The sequence below is a fragment of the Triticum dicoccoides genome, chromosome 7A (assembly GCF_002162155.2).
Source record: "Triticum dicoccoides isolate Atlit2015 ecotype Zavitan chromosome 7A, WEW_v2.0, whole genome shotgun sequence".
NCBI lineage: Eukaryota > Viridiplantae > Streptophyta > Magnoliopsida > Poales > Poaceae > Triticum > Triticum dicoccoides.
The window spans coordinates 703,556,758-703,579,910 of record NC_041392.1 but is presented as its reverse complement, the minus strand read 5'-3'; the positions used below and the strand labels follow the sequence as shown (position 1 = coordinate 703,579,910).

The window sequence follows — 23,153 nt, the reverse complement described above, 5'->3', positions numbered from 1 at the left end:
ATGCTGCAACTACTAAAAAAGAACAGATTCTGCACAACATATGCACAAGTAAACCTGAGCCCTGACATCTAAAACAACTAAATAAATTCCAAAGCAGAGTCAGTTTAGAACCTGTGCTGTGTAACATTTTACAGGGTCATGTTGCATGTAATGCACAAACAAAAGGTGGAACAAGCTTACTTACTACTCCCTCCAAAGGTGTACTAAAGTTGAGACACTTATTTTGGAACGAATGGAGTATCTGTCTAGCTAGGTACATTCTGAGCAAGCACAAGCTAGTAGGGCAGATACCAGTCTAGATTATTTCAGAAGATACCCAGGCTGCAACACTACAGATCTATTTTGGAGTACAGATTATGACAATCCAGAATTCAAACTGGACCAGGTAGAACAGCTGAGAAGTGACACTGGGACTCTCGCCTAACAGAATTAGACGGCAGAACCAGAGATCATGGACTGATTCATGGATGCAAGATTGCCATGGCGTTCACTGGGTTTCTGACCTACCATGATTTATAGGCAACACCTGAGCTATGCTCCTGTGGACAAATCTGTCGACAGCGTATCCAACAAAAATGATTTGAAGTCGCAAAATCCCATTAATAATCAAAAGGGGGCAGCCCCAGTGCATGTAGCTCCTGCTTGCGCAGGGTCTGGGGAAGGGTCCGACCATTTTGGGTCTATTGTACGCAGCCTTTCCCTACATTTCTGTAAGAGGCTGTTTCCAAGACGTGAACCCGTGACCTCATGGTCACAAGGCAGCAGCTTTACCACTGCGCCAAGGCTCCCCTTCAAAATCCCATTAATAATCACTTCTAAAATAATTTATAGTAGTACCTCGGGAGGCCATATTCTACAATCTACTTCAATGCAAAATTTCACTACCAGTACCCCACAAGTAAACATTTTATTTGATAAGGCTTTTGGCATGAATATGGATCACAACCTTCCCGAAAGCTAAATCAGCCAAGGATCATCGAAACCTACATCTCATTTTCATGAATTTTACACCTACATCTCATTTTCATGAATTTTACAACTTTCAGGAGTGTCTTCACTGGTATTTCATATCTGCCATTCTCTCTGCATCATAATGCTTGAATACCCTACATGCATCTGGTGTCTCAGCTGTTCTAGTTCTACACTTCTACCTGGTCTATTTGGGGTACACATCCGGAATTCAAGCTGGACCAGGTAGAACAGCTGAGCAATGCTGAGACACTAGAACTCTTGCCTAACAGAAATAACAGCAGGACCATAGCATGGGTGGCCGTATCAAACCCAGGAAGTGGGCCTTGATTTACTGCGTTCCTCCAGCAACACCTACACTAAGTTGCTGTCGACGAACCTGTCGAGAGAGCATATCCAGCAAAAATGGTCTAAAGTCGCGAATTCCATGATTACTCGGTGCAGATGTTTCAAATATCACCTCCAAAATAATTTATGGTGCTCGGGAAGGCCATATTCCACATCAATGCAAACTTTCAGTACCAAATATCACGCAAGTAAAATTTTATTTGATACTGAATTTTGGCATGGATATGGATCACAACCTTCACAGACTCAATAAATCAAGCTAAGGATCATCAAAACCCACACCTCATGTAAATGGATTTTACAACTTTAGGAACATGTTTGCCTGGTATTTCATATCTGCCATTTTCTCTCTTCATTAAGATGCTTGGATAGTCTATGTGCCTCTAATCTCTATATATTGCTGGTTGTACACTCTTTTCAAAACTGCTATTAGTGAGTGCATGCTACAACTACTCGAACGAACAAATTTTCACACAACCTATGCAAAAGTAAACCTGCAGACACCTAAAAGACCTAAGTAAAATACAAACTAGAGTCAGGTTAGCACCCAGAGAAACCCTACTCGTCACCAGCTCAACCCATCTCACCTCAGCACATTACATATAAACAAACAGAGGACGACAATAAAAACTGGATACAAGTACCACAGAGGCAGCTAAGGTATAGTTCAAAGTGGGGCATTCTACATAAAAAACATAATCTCCATGTCAAAGACGTGTCCAAAGAGTAACAATAACACATACTTCTAGGGAGCAGTGCTTCTCATGGAAAGTTGCTTAGACACTAGTAATCAAGTTAGATACCTTAGAAGCCATGTATTGCACTGGATTCATAGACTTGTAAGATTCCTACCTTGATTACCAGTATCTAAGAAACTTAACAAGAAAACATTGCCCATATGCATTATTGTTACCCTATAAACTACTCCATCCGTAAAGATATATAAGAGCGTTTAGATCACTAAAGTAGTAATCTAAATGCTCTTATATTTCTTTACAGAGGGAGTACATGTGGATGGTAAGAGAGAACCCCACATCTGATGATGAAACTGAGCTAAGCATACTTCCACGATAAGATCATGTCCAACGAAAGGGTAGAAGCAAGAAGCTTGGGCAAAGAGCAGGTATACTGTTACTCCTCCTTTGGCACGACTTGTCACACATCATTTGTCATGTCTGTGCTTTCCTTCTTTGTTTCAACTGGAGTTTCCCCAGGGTTATTTTCATGTACTTCGGTAGCCATGGTTATACTTTCTACTTCACTGGCGATGCTTCTGATTTCTTTCCCAGCTGGAGTTTCTACAAGGCTACTTTCATCTACACCACTGGTCATATTTATGTCGCCTTCAATTACCGCTGGAATTTCTACTTCGGCGGCAATGCTTTTGATTTCTTTCCTGGCTGAATTTTCTACAGGGCTACTTTCATCTACTTCACTGGTCATATTTATGTCGCCTGCAATTACCGCTGGAATTTCAGTAGAGTCGTTTGTATTTACCCGACTTCCACAAGAAGGCAAACCTTCCTTAGTATCGGTATTTGTCCTCACAGCCTTTATCGATGTCCAAACCTTGTTTAATTTACTGTGCTTCTTGCTCCGCAGATGGCCAGCCATGATGACATTGCTATCACACCTGACTCTGCAGCAATCACACCACAGATAGTTGTTCTTCTGAACAACTTCATGCATTTCACCGTCTACTAGCATGTGTACTTTCTTAGGTGCATCACAAGGATCTGTGCTGTTCTTATTCCCAGTGGTCGTCTGCGAGCAGTTTTTGTCATCTTTGATTGCCTTGCTAGCGCCACACAGGGCCAACTTGGCCTTATGTTTTCTTCCTCCGAGATGCTCATTTAGACCAGCTTCACATGTTGCACTAACCTGGCATAGAGCACAGCTCCAGTCCTTGGCTAGTTTCAGTACTTTCTTTGGTACAGTAGCTGCAGCATTGGCATCTGTTTTCCTCTTCAGCCTTGGAACCTTCAATTTTGGCGAAAGATTCTGAGATGAACATTCAATGCAATAGTTAATCAGGTGTGCATATCTAACAACATCCTGCAGCTCTAGAATAATAGCATGTTATGAGTATTCAGATGTTTGCAAGTTGAAACTATGTCTCATGACTGAATGTATCTCTGATCTGAGCCTTGATGTGCCCAGTAAGCAATATCACCAGCAAAAATAACTTCATAACTTCCACCAAACAGTTCTGACAAGAATCAGTATGTTCACCTGTCAGTCTGTCACCCTTTTTTCTACAAAAGGAATACTATTTTTGCCACACAAGTTCACACCGTCTGCCTAAATCAAATATTTTAGTTGATCATTACGGTTATCTGGAAGGGGAATATTCTGTCTAGATCATAGAATTGTCCCGGTATAGTCCAACAAGATTTGATATTCCATTGAACTAAGCAAAGAAATATTTCCTCTAGATATCAAGAATTGCCGACTTACGCATGACTTGAAATATCTTCTACTTCCTCTGTATCTAAATATAAGACGTTTTTGCAGTTCAATTTGAACTGAAAAAACGACTTATACTTTAGATACAAAGGGAACAAGAATTTGCTGCTGAAGTTAAATCTAATAGGACAAGTGAAATAAACATAAAATGTACAGACAGTGTGCAGAACTCTGAAATGACATCACAGAAATACAGAAGGAATTTCTGAGGCAGGTGACAGTTTTTCTATGCCGAATCTGGAAAGCATCTTCAGAAGAGATAGTGTTCGTGAATCGTGACTCTACAGAAGGTGCTACGATGCCGAATCTGGAAAAGAACTTCAGGTGTAGTACTACGATGATAATGACTTTGCCTGAAGAATCTGAGAAAGATTTGTGCCCACATACCTCAGGTGTCCCGGAGGGCTCGATCTCAACCAGCTTGAGCTTATGCTTCGGCTTCTGCGGCGGCAGAGACCACCTCCCCTTCTCACAGGGGAACGGCATCCTTTCCCCAAATCCGGCGTGCCGGCGAGGCCTAAACCCCTGCCAGGCACCAAACTCGTCGAAAGGCACCGGCGGCGGCGGCGCGTACGGGGGCGGGCGCATCGGCATCGGCATCGGCGCGTGCGGCGGCGGCATGAAGCAGCCGGGGGCGAGGAACGGGTCGGGCCCCCAGCCCCCGTGGAGGCCGCGGGCGAAGGCGAGGTCGCCCTTGGCCTCGAACTCGCGGCGCACCTCATCCTCGACGAGCCGCCGCCTCACCTCCTCGCGAATGAGGTGCTCCCGCCGCGCCGCCTCCCAGTCGAGCGGCGGCCGCGGCGAAGGCGAAGGCGAAGGCCCTGCTGCGCGGAGGGGCGGAGAGCGTCAGGGATTCGGGCGCTCCGGGGAGTGAAGTCGGACGCTCTGTTCCGGCGGTGCTTACCTTGCGTGCCCGAAGCAACGGCACCGGCGTAGCCGTCGCGGGGGTGGGAGAACCGCGCCGGCGGGGAGCTGGAGGGCGCGGGTGGGGAGGAGCCGGGTGGTCCGCGGTCCCCGGCGCGGAAGCGGAACTCCATGGACCGCCGCGGCGGGAGTGCCGAGGTGGGGTAGATCCAGCGGCGAGCGATCGGAGCGGCGGCGGCGGTGCAGTGCAGTGCAGAATGCAGAGCAACAGTCGGCTTCGTCCGGCGTGCTGCGGGGGTTTCCAGACTATCTCGTTGGGTTCCTCTGAAATCGGGCCCAACCGACCGGCCCAAGTATCCTTGAGGCGTCTTTGGAGGCGTCGTTGAGGTGTGCTTCCCCTCCCCTGACATTTAGAATTTGGTTGTTATTTCCGGGCGAAAGCCTAGATTCGATTCTGAATTGACGATGGCGACGTCGTTTCTCAATTCGGAGCATTATGTACGCGGTAAGATTTGGAGGTCTTGGGTTGCATTCCTTTGATGCTCATTGTTGTGGAGGTCGTGTGTTGCATTCCTTTAATGCTCGTTGTTGTCCTAGGTCGATCTTTTGGGGTGTTGCATTCCTTTAATGCTCGTTGTTGTCCTAGGTCGATCTTTTGAGGTGTTGTTTATGTTGTCACTTATGTGTCCAATACGATGCCTTTGTCAAGTCCTCCATCTACTCATCAATCTCTTTTAGGCATTCATGGATGGATGAGTTTCAATTGTCTTCAGAGGGGACCGGTGTTGGTCGTGACATGCTTTGTCTTTCTAACTTAGGCTACACCCTTTATGTTGTGGTTGTAAATTCTAATGTATGTGGTGGCTAGTTGAGTTTGTACTACGTCAGTCTTCTTGGAATTTCCCGCCTTCTATAAAAAAATATGATACGCCTAGGCGTATTCTCAAAAAAACGTAGTCACACAATTCCATGAATACTATGCAGAAGTTACGAATACCACTTCAATTTGCAGTACTTGGGCATACCATATTCCACATTATCAACATATAAAATTTACAAGCAAAATATCTCACAAATAACATTGTATTTGAATCTCAAACTTGGCATGGATTTCATTGTATAGACTACATACGGAGCAAAATAAGTGAACCTATACTCTAAAAGGCATATCTATATACATCCAAATATAGTCTATAGTGAAATCTCTAAAAGGACTTATATTTAGGAACAGAGATAGTAGAACACAACCGTCCCGAGCAGTATAAATGAATTGAGAATCATCGAGACCTACACATTTTTCATGGAATGCTACAGCCATATGAGCATTTTCACCTGATATTTCATATCTGTCATTTCTCTCTTCATCAGGATGCTTGTATGCTCTATATGCCTCTATAGATTACTGGTGCGCGCACTACTTTTGGAACAGCTATTGCTGAGTACATGCTGCAACTACCACTAGGAAATTACAACTTCAGCACAACATATGCTGAAGCAAACTTTAGCACTGACACCTAAAACAAGTAAATAAATTCCAAACTTGAGTCAGTTTATCACCTATTTTGTGTAACATTAAAAGGTCACAATGTGGTCGGTGTTCATGTCACATGTAATGCACAGACAAGAGGTGTAACGAGCTACTCCCTCTGTCCGGAAATACTTGTCGGAGAAATGGAGTCCGTCCGGAAATACTTGTCGAAGAAATGGAGTCCGTCCGGAAATACTTGTCGGAGAAATGGATGTATCTAGACGTATTTTAGTTCTAGATACATTCATTTCCATCCATTTCTACGACAAGTAATTCCGGACGGAGGGAGTACTTACTTACTATCTGTCTAGCTAGGTATGTTCTTAGTAAACACAAGCTAGTAGGGCAGACATCAGTATAGATTATTTCAGAAGATATAACACCAGATCTATATGAGATACAAATTATAACAATCCAGAATTCAAACTCGAGAAGGTACAACAGCTGAGCAATGCGAGAGACATTGGAACTCGGGCCTAACAGAAATAAACAGCAGGACCACAGGACATGGATTGCTTCTTGGCTGCAAGCTTGCCATGATGTTCACTGAGTTTTCTGATCTCCCATGATTTGTTGGGTTTCTCCCAGCAACACCTGAGATAAGCTGCTGTGGACGAAACTTTCAAGGGTATATATATCCAGCAAAAAACTGTCTAAACTCACAAATTCCATGAATACTCGGGGCAGAAGTTTCAAAGATCATCTCTAAAATAATTTAAAATACCAAGGAAGGCCATATTCTACATTAATGCCAAATTTCAGTACCAAACATTAATTCAAAATTTCAGTACCAAAATTTGACGTTGAAATTTGGCATGCATACATATCACAACCTTCCCGAGCACTATAAATCAGTCAAGAATCGTCGGAACCTACACCTCATTATCATGGAATTTGCAGCTTTAGAAGCATTTTTGCCTGATATTTCATATATGCCGGTTTCTGTCTTCATCAGGATGCTTGGATAATATATATGCATCTTACAACTATATATTAATGCTGACCAGTCTTTCTGAAACAGCTATTGATGAGTATGTGCTGCAACTAATCAACGAACAACTTTACACACAACATATGCAAAAGCAAACCTGAGCCACACCTAAAAGACCTAAATAAATTACAAACGAGTCAGGTTAGCACTCAGGGAAACCCTACTCATCACCAGCTCAACCCATCCCACCTACTCACTTTAACATAAACAGAGGGCGACAATCAAAACTGGCTAGAAGTACCACAGAAGCAGCTTAGGCAAAGTTCAAACTGGGCATTCTACATATACAAGTCATCTCCATGTGAAAGAAATGTCCAGGGAGTAACAAAACACATACTTCTAGGGAGCAATGTTTCTCTTGCAAAGTTGCTTAGACATTAGCAATTAAGTTATATACCTTATAAGCTATCTGTTCAACTGGATTCGTAGGATTGCAAGATTCCTACCTTGATTACCAGTAGAAACTTAGCAAGAAAACATTGCCCATATGGTGGCCATTCTTTGTATTTCTTTCTGGACTGGATTTTCTACAGGCCCACTTTCATCTACTGCGGTGGTCATATTTATGTCGCCTTCAATTGCCGCTGGAATTTCAGTAGAGCCGTTTGTATTTACCTGATTTCCACAAGAAGAAGGCAAATTTGCCTTAGTACCAGTATTTGTCCTCACAGCCTTTATGGTGGCCATTCTTGTGATTTCTTTCCGGACTGGATTTTCTACAGGGCCGCTTTCATGTACTGCGGTGGTCATATTTATGTCGCCTTCAATTACCACTGGAATTTCAATAGAGCCGTTTGTATTTACCCGACTTCCACAAGAAGGCAAACTTTCCTTAGTATCAGTATTTGTCCTCACAGCCTTTATGGTGGCCATTTTTGTCATTTCTTTCCGGACTGGATTTTCTACAGGGCCGCTTTCATCTACCGTGGTGGTCATATTTATGCCGCCTTCAATTACCGCTGGAATTTCAGTAGAGCCATTTGTATTTACCTGACTTCCACAAGAAGGCAAACCTTCCGTAGTATTGGTATTTGTCCTCACAGCCTTTATCGATGAACAAACCTTGGTTAATTTACTCTGCTTCTTGCACCGCAGATGGCAAGCCATGGTGGCATAGTTATCACAACTGACTCTGCAGTGATCACACCACAGGTATTTGTCCTTCCGAACAACTTCATGCATTGCACCGTCTACTGGCATGCATATTTTCATTTTCTTAGGTGCATCACAAGGATCTGTGTTGTTCTCATTCCCAGTGGTCGTCTGCAAGCAGTTTTTGCCATCTTTGATTGTTTTGCTGACGCCACACTGTGCCAACTTTGCCTTATGCTTTGTTCCTCCAAGCATGCATATTTTCTTAGGTGCGTCACAAGGATCTGTGCTGTTCTCATTCCCAGTGGTCGTCTGCGAGCAGTTTTTGCCATCTTTGATCGTCTTGCTGACGCCACGCTGTGCCAACTTTGCCTTATGCTTTCTTCCTCCAAGATGCTCATTTAGAGCAGCTTCACATGGTGCACTAACCTGGCATAGTGCACAGCTCCAGTCCTTGGTTAATTTCTGTACTTTCTTTGGCACAGTAGTTGCAGCATTTGCATCTGCTTTCCTCTTCACTGTTGGAACCTTTGGATTTGATGAAAGAGCCTGAGATGAACATTCAATGCAATAGTTAATCAGGTGTGCATATGTAACATCCCGTAGCTCTAGAATAATAGCATGTTATATGGTTATTCGGATGATTGCAAGTTGAAACTATGTCTCATGATCGAATGTATCTCTCTACAGCTACCGATACCAATCAAATAAATGCATGGAGACAAGTAGAATCAATGGGAAATCATCAGCATCCTTTCAAACTCTAACTCTGATCTGAGCCTTGATGTACCCAGTAAGCAATATTACCAACAAAAATAACCTCATAACTTTCACCAAACAGTGGTGACAAGAATCAGTCCGTTCACCTGTCACCCTTTTGCTACAAAAGGAATACACTCTTCAGATTACTGGTGCGCGCACTGTTTTTAAACAGCTATTGGTGAGTACATGCTGCAACTACTAAGAAAGAACAACTTTTCAGCACAACATATGCAGAAGCAAACCTGAGCGCGGACACTTAAAACAACTAAATAAATTCCAAACTTGAGTCAGTTTATCACCTATTTTGTGTAACATTCACAAGGTCACAGTGTGGCCGTTGTTCATGTCGCATGTAATGCACAGACAAGAGGTTTAACGGGCTACTTACTATCTGTCTAGCTAGGTACATTCTGAACAAACGCAAGCTAGAAGGGCAGCCATCAGTATAAATTATTTCAGAAGATACGGGAACCCAGGCTATATATAACACCCGATTTATCTGGGGTACAAATTATAACAATCCGGAATTGAAACTAGACAAGGTAGAACAGCTGAGCAATGCAGAGACATTGCAACTCTGGCCTAACAGAAATAAACAGTGGGGCCACAGAACATGGATTGCTTCTTGGCTGCAAGCTTGCCATGGTGTTCACTGCGTTTTCTGATCTCCCATGATTTGTTGTGTTTCTCCCAGCGACACCTGAGATAAGCTGCTGTGGACGATACTATCGAGGGCATATCCAGCAAAAAACTTTCTAAAGTCACAAACTCCACGAATATACTCGGGGCAGAAGTTTCAAGACCATCATTTATGTTACCCAGGAAGGCCATATTCTACATTAATCCAAAATGTCAGTACCAAATATCTTGCCAGTAACATTGTATTTGACGCTGAGATTTGGCATGCATACAGATCACAACCTTCCCGAGCACTATAAGTCAGTCAAGAAACGTCAGAACCTACACCTCATTTTTCATGGGATTTACAGCTCTAGAAGCATTTTTGCCTGATATTCTCATCAGGATGCTTGGATAATATATATCCTCTAATCACTATATCACCAGTGACTGCACTCTTTCTGAAACAGCTACTGATGAGTACATGCTGCAACTACTCAAACGAGCAGCTTTCCACACAACATATGCAAATGTAAATCCTGAGCCACACCTAAAAGACCTAAATAAATTACGAACTGGAGTCGGGCTAGCACTCAGGGAAACCCTACTCATCACCAGCTCAACTCATCCCACCTACTTCACATTAATGTAAACAGAGGGTGACAATCAAAACTCGCTAGAAGGACCACACAAGCAGCTTAGGCAAAGTTGAAACTGGGTATTCTACATAATTAACTCATCTCCACGTGAAAGACATGTCCAGGGAGTAACAAGAATACATACTTCTAGGGAGCAATGTTTCTCTTGCAAAGTTGCTTAGACACTAGTAATCAAGAGATATAAGAGCGTTTAGATCACTACTTTAGTTATCTAAACGCTCTTATATTTCTTTACAGAGGGAGTACCTTATAAGAGATCTATTGAACTGGATTCGAAGACTTATAAGATTCCTACCTTGATTACCAATATCAAAGAAACTTAACAAGAAAACATTTCGTCTACTTCGATGGTCATATTTATGTCGCCTTCAATTACCGCTGGAATTTCAGTAGGGACGTTTGTATTTACCTGACTTCCAGAAGAAGGCAAACCTTCCTTAGTATCGGTATTTGTCCTCTCAGCCTTTATCGATGTCCAAACATTGTTTAATTTACCTTGCTTCTTGCTCGTCGGATGGATTTGTTTCTTAGTATCGGTATTTGCCCTCACAGCCTTTATTGATGTCCAACCATCGTTTAATTTACTGTGCTTCTTGCTCCGCGGATGGATTTCTTTCTGGACTGGATTTTCTACAGGGCCGCTTTCATCTACTCCGGTGGTCATATTTAGGTCGCCTTCAATTACCACTGGAATTTCAGTAGGGCTGTTTGTATTTACCTTACTTCCACAAGAAGGCAAACCTTCCTTAGTATTGGTATTTGTCCTCACAGCCTTTATCGATGTCCAAACCTTGTTTAACTTTCTGTGCTTCTTGCTCCGCAGATGGCCAGCCATGATGACTTTACTATGACACCTGACTCTGCAGCGATCACACCACAGATTGTCGTTCTTCCGAACAACTTCATGCATTTCACCATCTACTAGCATGCATATTTTCTTAGGTGCATCACAAGGATCTGTGTTGTTCTCATTCCCAGTGGTCGTCTGCAAGCAGTTTTTGTCATCTTTGATCGCCTTGCTGACGCCACATTGTGCCAACTTCGCCTTATGTTTTCTTCCTCCAAGATCCTCATTTACACCAGCTTCACATGTTGCACTGTCTACTAGCATGCATATTTTCTTAGGTGCATCACAAGGATCTGTGTTGCTCTCATTCCCAGTGGTCGTCTGCAAGCAGTTTTTGTCATCTTTGATCGCCTTGCTGACGCCACATTGTGCCAACTTCGCCTTATGTTTTGTTCCTCCAAGATGCTCATTTAGACCAGCTTCAGATGGTGCACTAACCTGGCATAGTGCACAGCTCCAGTCCTCGGCTTGTTTCTGTACTTTGTTTGGGACAGTAGTTGCAGCACTCTCATCTGCTTTCCTCTTCATCATTGGAACCTTCGGTGAAAGAGCCTGAGATTAAGATTCAACGCAATAGTTAATGAGGTGTGCATATGTAACATCTTGTAGCTCTAAAATAATAGCATGTTATGATTATTCAGATGGTTGCAAGTCGAAACTATGTCTCATGATTGAAAGTATCCCTCTACAGCTAAAGATACCAAGCAAATAAATGCATGGAGACAAGTAGAATCAATGGGAAATCAACAGCATCCTTTCAAACTCTGACTCTGATCTGAGCCTTGATGTACCCAGTAAGCAATATTAGCACCAGAAATAACCTCATAACTTTCACCAAACAGTGGTGACAAGAATCAGTCTGTTCACCTGTCACCCTTTTTCTACAAAAAGGAATACTCTCTTTTCCACTCAAGTTCAGACCATATGACTGAATCATACTCCCTCCGTTCGACTTTGATCTTACAGTTCGATCCCTCCTGACCATGATCTCCCTCTCACCCTCTTCCATTTCCGAGGTGCCACCGGCGCAAGTATCAAGCCAGACCTGAAGAACACCCTTAACAACAGACGCCAGCTGACCATGCACTATCTCCTCCAAGAGAAGCGACGACTGCAGTGAAGCGACGACTGCAGCATGAAATCGATCTGTAGACAAGAAAGAACACTTGAACTGTAATTGGTGTTCCTTGCTGCTGTTATATGATCACAAGGAGCAAGCAAAGTAAAGCAAGTTTTTATAAGTGAGTCAGTTTTCATGATTCCACTGCTACAATCACCGACTTGCAATAACTACACTACTTAGAGCATCTCCAACAGCCGTGCTACGCGCCGCACGCGAAAAAACTACTTTGCCACGCGCCCTTCGCCTGGTTTTGCACGGCCGGCAGCGCTGGCTCCAACAACCGCGCTAAAATGCAGCGCGCGCGCCGCTCCAGCAGCGCGCAAAAAATGCAGCGTGCGCGACTCGCCGGGGCATTGCATATGTTGCATTTTGGACATAAAATGAATTTGAAACCTTCAAAATGCAATGAACATGACATATAAATTTCACACAAACAAGTTGATGAATAAAAGTTCATGCCCACAAGTTCATCCAACCAAGTTCAAAATGCAAACCAAGTTCATGACACAAACGAAAGACACATCAAGCCTCGTCCTCATCTTCGGAAGACGATTCTTCCTCCTCCGAAGATGATTTTAGTTGACGCGCAAACGGATGTTTCCAGCTAACCATCCTCTCGTCCGATCCTTCAATTCTACTCTCTGTTCGATTGGTGTCTTGTCATCACAGAGCAAATTTCTACCGATTCTAGTTGAGCCGTGGTGAATTCTATTCTGTGAATGATATCTCTAGCTAAGAACAGCCGCTACTTGTTGCTCGCGAGAGAAAACGGATGTATTCTATTCTGTGACGAGAGGAAGTACCGGGGAGTCAGGCGCGCCAAGGGCGGTCCCGTCGCCGTTGCTGAACTCGGCGACGTCGGCGGGCACGGCCGAGGGCAGCAGCCGGTCGCCCAGCCGCGCCACCGCCTCCTCCGCCACGGCCCGCGCCACCTCCCGGTGCGCCACGGACGGCATGCCCGCCGACGCGCGCAGGGCGCTCGACGTTTTGCCCCTGAGCGGAGAAGCCGGAGCGCGCCGCGAGGGAGACGGGAGACGGCAGGGATCGCCGCCGCGGAGACGGAGGCACGGGCGGGCGCTGGCGGCGCGCGGAGGCCGTGATCTGGCCGGAGCAGCATGGCAAGCGACAGCGACGAGGTGTGAAATAAGTTGGCAGAGTTGTGCGGTCTCCAGCCACTGGATGGGCAGAGAAAGAAGGTGGGGCAGAGTTAATGCCAGCGAGTCACTGCGTCTCCGTGGAGTAACCGGGCCGTGCTATCAGGAAGGATAACGTCTCCTCGAGTCCTCGTAGCCGAGGCGCTCCGTCCTCTGCTCTTCCTCGACGGGAGTGAGGCCGGCCACCGGCGACCGGGCGGCCATGGCGGCGGCGCTCCTCTCCCCGGCTTCCCCCCTCCCTCGCTCCTCCTCCTCTGCGGTCCACCCCAGGTACGTACGCGTCATTCCATCCACACACATGTGTACTGATCCCCTTGTTCCGCGCCCGACATAGTTCTTGTTCTGCGTGCTGATTCTTGGGAGCTCTGTAGGAGCAAGGGCGCGGCTGGCGCAGCAGGGTGCGCTCCGCCGTCCAGGAGGAGGGCGGTCTCGTGCTCGTGCGCGCCCGATTCGTGGAGCCGCGGGCTGGAGAGGAGGCAGCTCGTGCTGTCCGGCCTCGTCTCCTCCTTTGCGATTGTTCTCCCGATTACAGGTGGGCATACTCAGTTACTCACTCACGACGATCTCTCCTGAGTTGTAGATTCCCTTGTCCTCCGATTTACTCGTGGGCTGTGGATGGCATTGTGAGCGTCTCCACATTCTGATGATGGTTTGTGATACTGTTCTTCCTTTCTGATGTGAAAATGCTTTGGTCATGTATGCTGATCCAGTGGCAGAATCGTGCGCTGCTGCTACCGAGGTGGACGACGATGGCGTGAAGATGGCCATGCTGGTAGATGAGACCAACGCCTACTCTTTCCTTTACCCGGTTCAGCTGCCAGGGAAGAAAACCTCCTTCAGATGGTATTTTTTTCAGTCCCCTGTCTGAAGCTTCCTATGAAACATGCCCTGCTTACATACATGGTCTGCTGCCTTCTTCACGAGCATAGGGCAAAACTTACTGATGCTCTGTTTTCCAGGGTAGAGTCCAGGAAATCGGAGCGATATTCCTCTGCGGCGCCACTATCTCGTGAGTAGCCCCCGGTATAGCAATGGCACATTTTTCAGAGTCTTCCTGTGTGTGTTCGAGAGGGAGGCGAACCTGACAAACTCTTTGCAGCTGATGCACGGCAACGCATCGTATCGGAGCGCCTCGACATGATCAACAATGCCGTCATCTCTGTCTCGGTAATTCCTAAAATACTATCTGGTACTAATAGATGCCCAAATTTGCTATGTGCAACAGATACTGTCACCAATTTGGTCGATGGTTTAGTGCAAGTTGATGATGTTCAAACAGATTGTGTACATGGCCTCGTGTCAGTTGAGCTCCCAAAAGTAGAATAAAATGAGCATTAATGCAACATACTGATGCTCATCCATTTTCCGGTTCAGATTGGGCCACCAAGCTCACGCTTTCTACCTTCGAAAGACAAGACCACTTGGGCTGCAAAAAATGTCGCTGATTGCGTTTTGTCTGACAAATCTTCATTGGTAATTATTTCTTGTTTTTATGTAAATGAAAATGGTCTCTTTCTTTTTGTCAAGAGCAATCACGTACCATATTAATTTCAGAGGAACTTTTTTCTAGTTAACTTATCGTGCTTTTCACATATTTGGTATATCTAAATAGCAAAGTTCAACCAAAAGGATTGCCAGTTTATATACTTAGACATGCACCTTTCGTCAAATGTATATTCTATGATACCCTACATCCGTTTGCAGAAGGTAACAACAAGCCAGCGAATGGCGGAGAGTTCTGTCCTTGATGCACACACAGAAGATGTAAGCTCTGGCTACTTTTGTCGGTGACCTCATGATGATTGTAGTCATCTTTTATCTTCTGGAGTTGACATGCATCTGGCACATACTAACATTTATTTTTAGGTTGATGGAGAGCCATACTGGTACTATGAATACATTGTTCGGAAATCACCAACAAAATCGGTAAGCTTTCTCTTACCTTATTTTATAGGAATCTGCCACCTATATATTTGATAACAAAACATACATCTACAAAAATAAGGGACAATTTTTTGCATCATAATAGAAAAATAAGGGACACAATTTTGCATCATAATGCTTTCTGAAGCACTGCATTAACTAGTTGATGGTGAGTTGGTGGTGAGGTTGTGCAAGAATATAAGGTAACCTGTAATCTTTGTTGTCTCAGGCACCAGAACCTAATCTGTTTCGGCACAATGTAGCATGTACTGCTGAGCGAGATGGTATTGTTTCATCTTTGCATTCTTTTTCAAGACATTTTTGTCCCTTGTATTTATAGGTTGGCTTTGTTCACTCCCCTTTCTTTTCACTAGGTTTTCTCTACTCGTTAAATGCCTCCACTCTCAGCAAGCAGTGGGAATCTGTAAGTTCTATACTGTTTTTGATAGTTTCTTCTTATGTTATTACAAAAAAAAAAGTATTTGTGGGTTCGTTTTATTATTTTCATTTAACAGAAACATGTCTTTTTCTTTGAACCTATCTTACGTAATTTCATCATCTTACTAACGATTAAACCTCTCATGGAACGCAGATGGGACCTTTGCTACAAAAGGCTGTGGCATCCTTTCACCTCCTCCCCCCGACAGAGAAATATGTTCCTCCTTACCAGGATCCATGGAGGTTTTGGTGATGTGACCGTTCTTCGTGCAGTTTTGGCGATCCGACGACTTCAAGTTTTGGTCCATGTTTGTTGTAATAGATGCTCCAGTAGCACTTTCAGCTCTATGGAACGAATTCTAGATACTTTTGGCCAATCTACTACGAATTGGATGTTTTAGTAAATTATGAATGTCAAACGTACCCAACGGCAATAAACAATGCAACCACCATTATTATTTTTGTATTTTGAGAATGCAACAACCATCATTTTTGTCGAAGCCCCTTTCTACTTTACTCAAACAGAGAAAAAAGGCATCACGTAACAGCCAATAGTTAGTGCAGTTTGACGTAGACGTGGCAAAAATAGTTAGCGCAAATTAGTCGCACAATTAATTAATTACTCCCTCCATTCCACAATATAAGTTCATTTTTCAAGCAGCATGTCATCCTATGACCGCACATGTATTTTCCATTAGGTGCTTACTATTCAGCATTAAGTTTCTTGTCAGTGTAACAATTTATATTTTCACGGGTTCAATTCTGTCAGCTGCTTTTGCATGTCCCGTCTCGTTTATAGAAGTGTATTTGACTAATTTCATGATTAAAGATCAGGTCTTTTTTTTTTTAGAATCGATCGGCTCTCTATCCTATCTGCCCAAATGGGCGATCTGGGCCTGTCGGGTTTTATTTCCTACTCGGGTTTAAATACATTTTGTCCCAAAAGCGTCCATGTGCTTTTTAGAGAAAAGGCGTAAGGCCCCTCTTTAAATTAATAAAGCCATCAATCGGCTATGATACAATGATGCTGATTGCAAAGGCAAAAGCTTAAAGAAAAATTGAAAGATAACAGCCAGCTCGCTCACGATCAAGAACTATATAGTAGAGCCATGGCGAGCAGGGTACCACCACATCGAAACTAGGATCAAGCCGCCGAGAGCTCAACACAAACTAGAACAAATGTGATGTCCGAGAGGAACCGAGCTGCATGGAGAAAAGCATCCGCTCAGATCGAGCCAATTCCGGACGACCGAGCCGCACCACAACACGAGGACGCCGTTAAAGACGCAAAATGCGAAATACGGATTTCATTAAGGACATTGTTTCTTTATTAATTAAAGATGCAAAATGCGAGAAATAAAAGGGGCATCTTGCAAAGAGTGCTGGAGTGGGCCCTGTTAGAAAATGGCGAATACGGATATTTGCTCACAGTCAGCTGCAGCTACAATCCGAAAACCTGTCGCCGTCAGAATCAAATGGCGAACAGTACCAATTAATAACCCATTTCTATTTTGCAAGAATAGAAAAATCATACACTCTTGACTCTTGACTCTTTGGCCAGTTGATGATCACACACTGAATCATAGGTAATTGTGATCATCAAGCCCAAGCGTATGAGAGGACTCGAAAGACGCCAAGAATTCGGCTGCGTTCATCTCCGCACTACGACAACAACAACAACAAACTTCATCACCAACAATCACCGCGAAATGCATCAGCTAAAAAAAAAACCTAGTAGGCATTTCATCGAGCACTTCTTGGCCGCGGCCCTTGTTGCCAGCTGCGGCGGCCGGACACGCCAGAGCACTGGCTGTAGGGATGGCCGGAGTGGCATTTTTCTTATTCTTCTTCACCGCCTCCTCAGCGAGGGGGGCCGATGCGGCGGCCGTCGCTTGAAATAAAAAGAACGTCTTGCAAAGAATGTTGTAGTGGGCCCACTCCAGCAAAATTTTCTTTGCTGAAAATGTTGGAGTGGGCCCTGTTAGAAAGTGGCGAATACGGATTTTTTGCTCACGGTCAGCCGTCAGAATCAAATGGCGAACAGTAGAGGAATTAATATACTTCTACTTTGCAACATATAGAACAATCATACACTCTTGAGTCTTTGAGCCGTCCAGCCGTCACAGTCCCCTGTTGGGGGCCGCCTGTTCCGTGTTCTCTCTTTTTTTAAGGAGAGAAGAAGACGACCCAGCCCGATCATTCTCCCACTACTCACCAAGAGATTGGATTTGCGATATGTTGTGGCGATCTCTATCTCTCTGTTAATGCACTCATCCATGATCCTCCGCAGGGGAAGATATCGGACATGGACATCCAGCGGCTGGCCATCGAGGCCGGAGAGCACTTCACGCTCGACGAGGTCAGGGAGATGATCCAGGCCGCCGACGAAAATGGTCCGTGCACTGCAGACTGCACTGCACATCTCTCTGAACTTCAGTTTTCCACGTTTCCTACCGTCTAAGTTGCTTACGCTGGCTCGATTGGATCATGCTTATGCAGGTGACGGCGAGGTCGACATGGAGGAGTTCATGAAGATGATGAAGCGGACGGGCTTCGGCACCGGGTTCTAGAACTGATGAGCAGAGGACAAGTGCGGGGTGGAAGAACGAGTGCCAAGTACTGGGCTTACAGAGTTAGTCGATTGTACTGTACATGTGCCTACTAGATCCTGCTGCATACGTAGCAACGTGTAGTTTCGCATGTTTGCACCTGTGGTAACTGCGCATGTCTCAAGAAAAAAACATGTTGTAGCTGCGCCTGGGTCCATCAATTTGTCCTGTGGAAACATTTTAGTCCATCAATTTGAGAAATGTACTGAACTAGTCCTCAAACTAGCAATCGGGTTTCCAAAATCATCCTGGCCCAGACAAGTGGTGCTGTTCATTTGCCAAAAATAATAATAATACACTTTGTATGTTTTTTTCTCACATGAATACTTTTTTTGCGAAACACATAAATACTTACTTGTAAATGATATCACTATTATGTTCTGACGAATAAAGTATTCTCCCTGTCAAAAAATATAAGGGGTCCCTTCATCCCTCATCTAAATATGAAATACTCGTTATTACACGTCTAAGTTGATGTCATATTTTTTTATTGTCCCGTTTCCACCTTTCCACCATCCTCATTTTTTTATGATTGATTTTTAGGAAAACTCACAAGCTTTATTAAGACGGCACAATATTTACAGGGACGAATAAAAGATCACCGGGCTGGCCTAACCAAACAAGCCGGCCAACCCCTAAAAATGGTGTGTGCTTTGCAGGGAGGCCTATCTTTTAATAAAAAAAGACAACAAACGATAAGGTTTCCACTTGGGTTTTCCCTCGAGGGCACAACGGGCCACATACGTGGTTTATAAATCATAGATGGCCCGAGTTGACTTTGTAGGGTTTCTTCCGATGGTTGACTTCGGCAAGGAAATGCAAACTATGGACGACTGCTTGACACGAAGAGATGGTTGTGTGCGATGGTAGTCACACATCGCATATACCTATTGGGTCGCAGAAAAGTGGCAGCTACAAGACATAAGTGATGTCGATGGAGCAATCAGACGTCTCGAGCTCTGGGGTGAAAGCCTAGGTCTGACCGAGTAGGTTATACCTGACAATGACGATCTATTTATGTTGTTACCTTATTGAAGGCATTGCTTGGATATGCTCGGGCTGGTTTTTCTGGGTGAAAACTTAGGTTCTAGCCTTGGATGATTGGATCCGATGACGGCGGCGCTTAAGCATTCCTCCCTTCCTGAAGACATTGTTGTTGAAGAAAACCTTGTCGTCTATGTGGTGCCATCAGATGGTTGGTGTAGATATGATCAAGATGTAGTTTGTCAATCGTGGATCTATTCGCTTTGTGGTTTGTTTTCCTCGCCTATACATAGCTTTGGTCTTGTATGACTTTGATTTTTTTTTGTGTATTTTGTGGCGTGTGGTGGTGTTGGTTGTATGCATCTTCACTATGCAGAGCTCAAGGATGAACCCACTGTGTTTTTATCCTCTTTATACTTCACTTGGAGCCAATAAAATTATAGCACCAGGATCCAGGTGTCATTCTTTGATGCACATGTTTACCTGCTGATGTACGATTCCCATGACTGACAAAAAATTCGCAAGAAAAATGGACTACCATGGGTAATTTGTTGTGGGCATGCCAAAATAACTGGCATTAATCCAAACAAGTGCCAAATTTTGGGGCATGTTCAGTTTTGGTCATCAAACAAAAACCAGTTCAAAACTCCCATTATGTCACGAGGCGATTTTGATCGGGGCAGCATGCTAGCCATCACCTTATCAATTGGTTGTTTAACCTGGCATGTGCATATTTGATCATTGACAGAACCAAGAAAAAATGACCAAAATATTTTGAGAACAAACTAGTTGTAGATGTCGCACACACTTCGTAATTCTGATCTAGTCAGTATAAACATATCTTAAAGATATTTGTTAGATTATTGCCCTAAAGATATCTTAAAGTAGAAGAGTTTGGTATAAATATGTGAGTTTCGTATATTTAGATTATTGAGAAAATTTAAGTATTTCTCAGTTACTGAATAAATAAATAAATATTTCTGAATTTTGTTTTCTCTCGTGCCATCGGCGACAAAAGGAGAGTCTTCGCAGGGTTAAATGAGTCAAAATTCCCTAATGTGGAGTTTATTTAATTCCATGAAACTTCTAATGTGACCATAGATGGATATCTTTTTTAAGGATGTTTTTCGATCAACTTTTGTATTTAAAGTTAAAATTATTTATAGTGCCGCAATTTAGTATATGTATAATTCTAAAGTATTTTTTGTGTCGCGATAGCTAATGGTTATTTCGTGAACTCTAATTGAGCGAACTTGTTCAGATTTTGGTGCCATATGAGAGCATGTGTCATACAAGTTTTGTCGAAGTCAAAATAATTTTATACTCTTTTCGTTTAAAAAATTAATGGACTTCATATCTTTGCATTTTTATCATTATTTTTGAATAATTTATACTCCCTCCGTCCCAAAATATAAGACGTGATTGAATTTGCACGGTCTTTAATGCACGACTTTGATCACTAATATATGGATTGAACATGTATAAATGGCATCGTCATACTTGTCTTGCAAAACAATTTTATTTCATATATATGTATACTAATTTGTAGACATACAATACATGAAAATCATAGTCAAAGTTGTGCAGCGAAGACCAGAAGAGTCAGCCGACGCCTTATATTTTAGGAAGGAGTGAGTAATTGATAGAAATTAGTATTGTGAAATATTTTTATCACAAATATAATCATACTTTTTGCATATAGGTAACCTAAACTCCTGAAAACAACAAACTATTTCCGCGAATAAAAGGAACACAGTATAATTTTTTGCATTTTTTTGTTTCTGTGGTGGTTTGCCACGTGCAATATCGCTGGAAAGATTCAGTGCGAACGGCAGAGAGCACGTTCCGGGCACAGCAGTCAGGATGCTGGGCTGGATGTAGCCGATGGTGTAGGATGGGTCGGCTAAGTCTTCTTTCACATCAAGATTACACAGGTCAAGTTTTTCCATTTGATCATCGATCAGACTCTCCTTCCGACCCTTGTGTCTTAGATTGGACGTCTGAAACCGCAATCTATGTTTTGTTAACAGTCAGTGAGGCCAGTTGAAGCAGATCATAGCATGGACAAATGCCCAGAACCGGTACAGAAGCTGCCCCTTAATCTGTCCATGTAAAACCCTGGCTGCACCGAAAAAAAACTTAGTTCTGGCAGGAAGAAACCCTAGCGGGAGGTACTTCAATTCAATAACTAAAAGTAAGACATGTTGGCAATAAATACTTCCACTCAAAGGTACAGTTGGGCTACGTCGGCCCTCAAACCTCCCTGCAAAACACGGCTCCACAACATATTTGGTAGCGGCTTCATATCATCACAACCGAAAGAAGAGGCAAGACAGATCGATGGTTATAGAGAGAAACAGCACAAAAAAACCAGCATGCCCCCCTCACTGATGTGGGGTATCCACTGGTTGTATCAACAATTCAACACACAGTTGATATTTACACATGAATTTCTTCGCCATGCATGTTCAACCCACTACAACATCAGTACATCACACCAGGATTCATAAGTCATTGTTTAGTACACAGGTTTACGAGGCTATGACATGACATCACAAGTTCTTCTCCTCATACGCGCTGATCACAAAAGTACACGTTAGTGTAGGAAGACTGACAACGAAGAAAAAGGATGACAACAACAGCAGAGTTGAGTGGAATAGAAAAAAAAAAGATGACAGAAAAATAATGGCAACAAAAGCAGACTCACGATTGTTCTATGTCACCATGCGATTGTCCACCAGCACTAGCATTCTAGTCCTTGGCGGCTGATTGTTCACTAGAACTGGCACTCTTATCCTCGGTAGTTGATTGTTCACCAGCACTGACATTCTTATCCCCAACAGCTGGTTGTTCACTAGCACTGGCAATCTTGCCATGGTCAATTGGCTTCTTGAACTACACTAAGATCATCATCATGTTGTCATTTAGCTATGAGACTTCAACATGACAGTTGTTTTCAATAGCACTGCGTTGGATGCAAAAAAAAAAAATCCAGACACCATGGTTCAAACATTTGCGGATGGTTTGAGGCACGCCATTGGAGATGCCCCAAGTAACATAGAAGATGCAAGATACGGTTGATATCTACAATGTCATTTCTTCTCCTTGCCAACCCGTTCAACCAACTATGACATCAGTATTGATATCTATATCTATATCTATATCTATACTTCTATACCTACTAATAAAGAAAGTGTGTTTCGCCAATTTTTTCATCCGTTCACCGCTGAAAACATTTTTTTATCTGAGTTGGTACTAAATTCTTATGCATTCGTCAGCTAAAAAAAGGCTTTTCAAGAATTTCATACATGGGCCGCGCGATGTGGCCCAGCGAAGCCAGCCCGCTTATTTTTTCCACCCACGCAGCTGGGAAAATTCTATTTTCCGCACGGCCGACAAATAACCAGAGCTTCGCACAGGACAAGCAATAATGGGATGGCCCATTTTTCTTTTTTATGTGCTTTACTTCTATTTTTATTCTCCTTCCTCTATCTCTTTTTTCCCTTCTATTTTTCTTATAGAATTCATTTCATAAATACAAAATTCTCAAAAAACGCTCAAAATTTCAAAACAAAAAATTGGAAAATGTTCAGAATTCGAAATGTTTGTTGCTATTTTGAAAACATATTCAGAACTTGAAAAAAGCAAGGTGTGTTTCGCCATTTTTTTCATCTGTTCACCGACGAAAAGAATTTTTTTCTATCCGAGGTGGTACTAAATTCTTTTGCGTTTGTCTGCTAGAAAAAAAAAGGTTTTTTAAGAATTTTGTACGTGGGCC

General features: G+C 43.4%; 3 protein-coding genes across 3 annotated transcripts; 1 reads left to right on the top strand and 2 right to left on the bottom strand.

Moving 5' to 3' along the window:
- Window positions 1-1,980: 1,980 nt before the first annotated feature.
- Window positions 1,981-4,917, bottom strand: LOC119328090. Its single transcript, XM_037601126.1, has 3 exons — window positions 4,688-4,917; window positions 4,171-4,604; window positions 1,981-3,297 (listed from the first exon to the last, which is right to left on the bottom strand). Exons 1-3 carry the CDS (start codon window positions 4,818-4,820, stop codon window positions 2,473-2,475), a joined length of 1,392 nt encoding a protein of 463 aa, XP_037457023.1. The 5' UTR covers window positions 4,821-4,917; the 3' UTR covers window positions 1,981-2,472.
- Window positions 4,918-7,060: 2,143 nt separating this feature from the next.
- On the bottom strand, window positions 7,061-13,223 carry LOC119333956. Its single transcript, XM_037606661.1, has 4 exons — window positions 13,071-13,223; window positions 12,109-12,255; window positions 10,707-11,696; window positions 7,061-8,807 (listed from the first exon to the last, which is right to left on the bottom strand). Exons 1-4 carry the CDS (start codon window positions 13,221-13,223, stop codon window positions 7,632-7,634), a joined length of 2,466 nt encoding a protein of 821 aa, XP_037462558.1. The 3' UTR covers window positions 7,061-7,631.
- Window positions 13,224-13,498: 275 nt separating this feature from the next.
- On the top strand, window positions 13,499-16,271 carry LOC119328091 (psbP domain-containing protein 5, chloroplastic). Its single transcript, XM_037601128.1, has 11 exons — window positions 13,499-13,691; window positions 13,793-13,953; window positions 14,132-14,264; window positions 14,381-14,430; window positions 14,521-14,588; window positions 14,796-14,894; window positions 15,126-15,185; window positions 15,288-15,347; window positions 15,574-15,628; window positions 15,719-15,768; window positions 15,937-16,271. The coding sequence occupies exons 1-11, from the start codon at window positions 13,624-13,626 to the stop codon at window positions 16,033-16,035; spliced, it is 903 nt and encodes a 300-aa protein (XP_037457025.1). The 5' UTR covers window positions 13,499-13,623; the 3' UTR covers window positions 16,036-16,271.
- The last annotated feature ends 6,882 nt before the right edge of the window (window positions 16,272-23,153 follow it).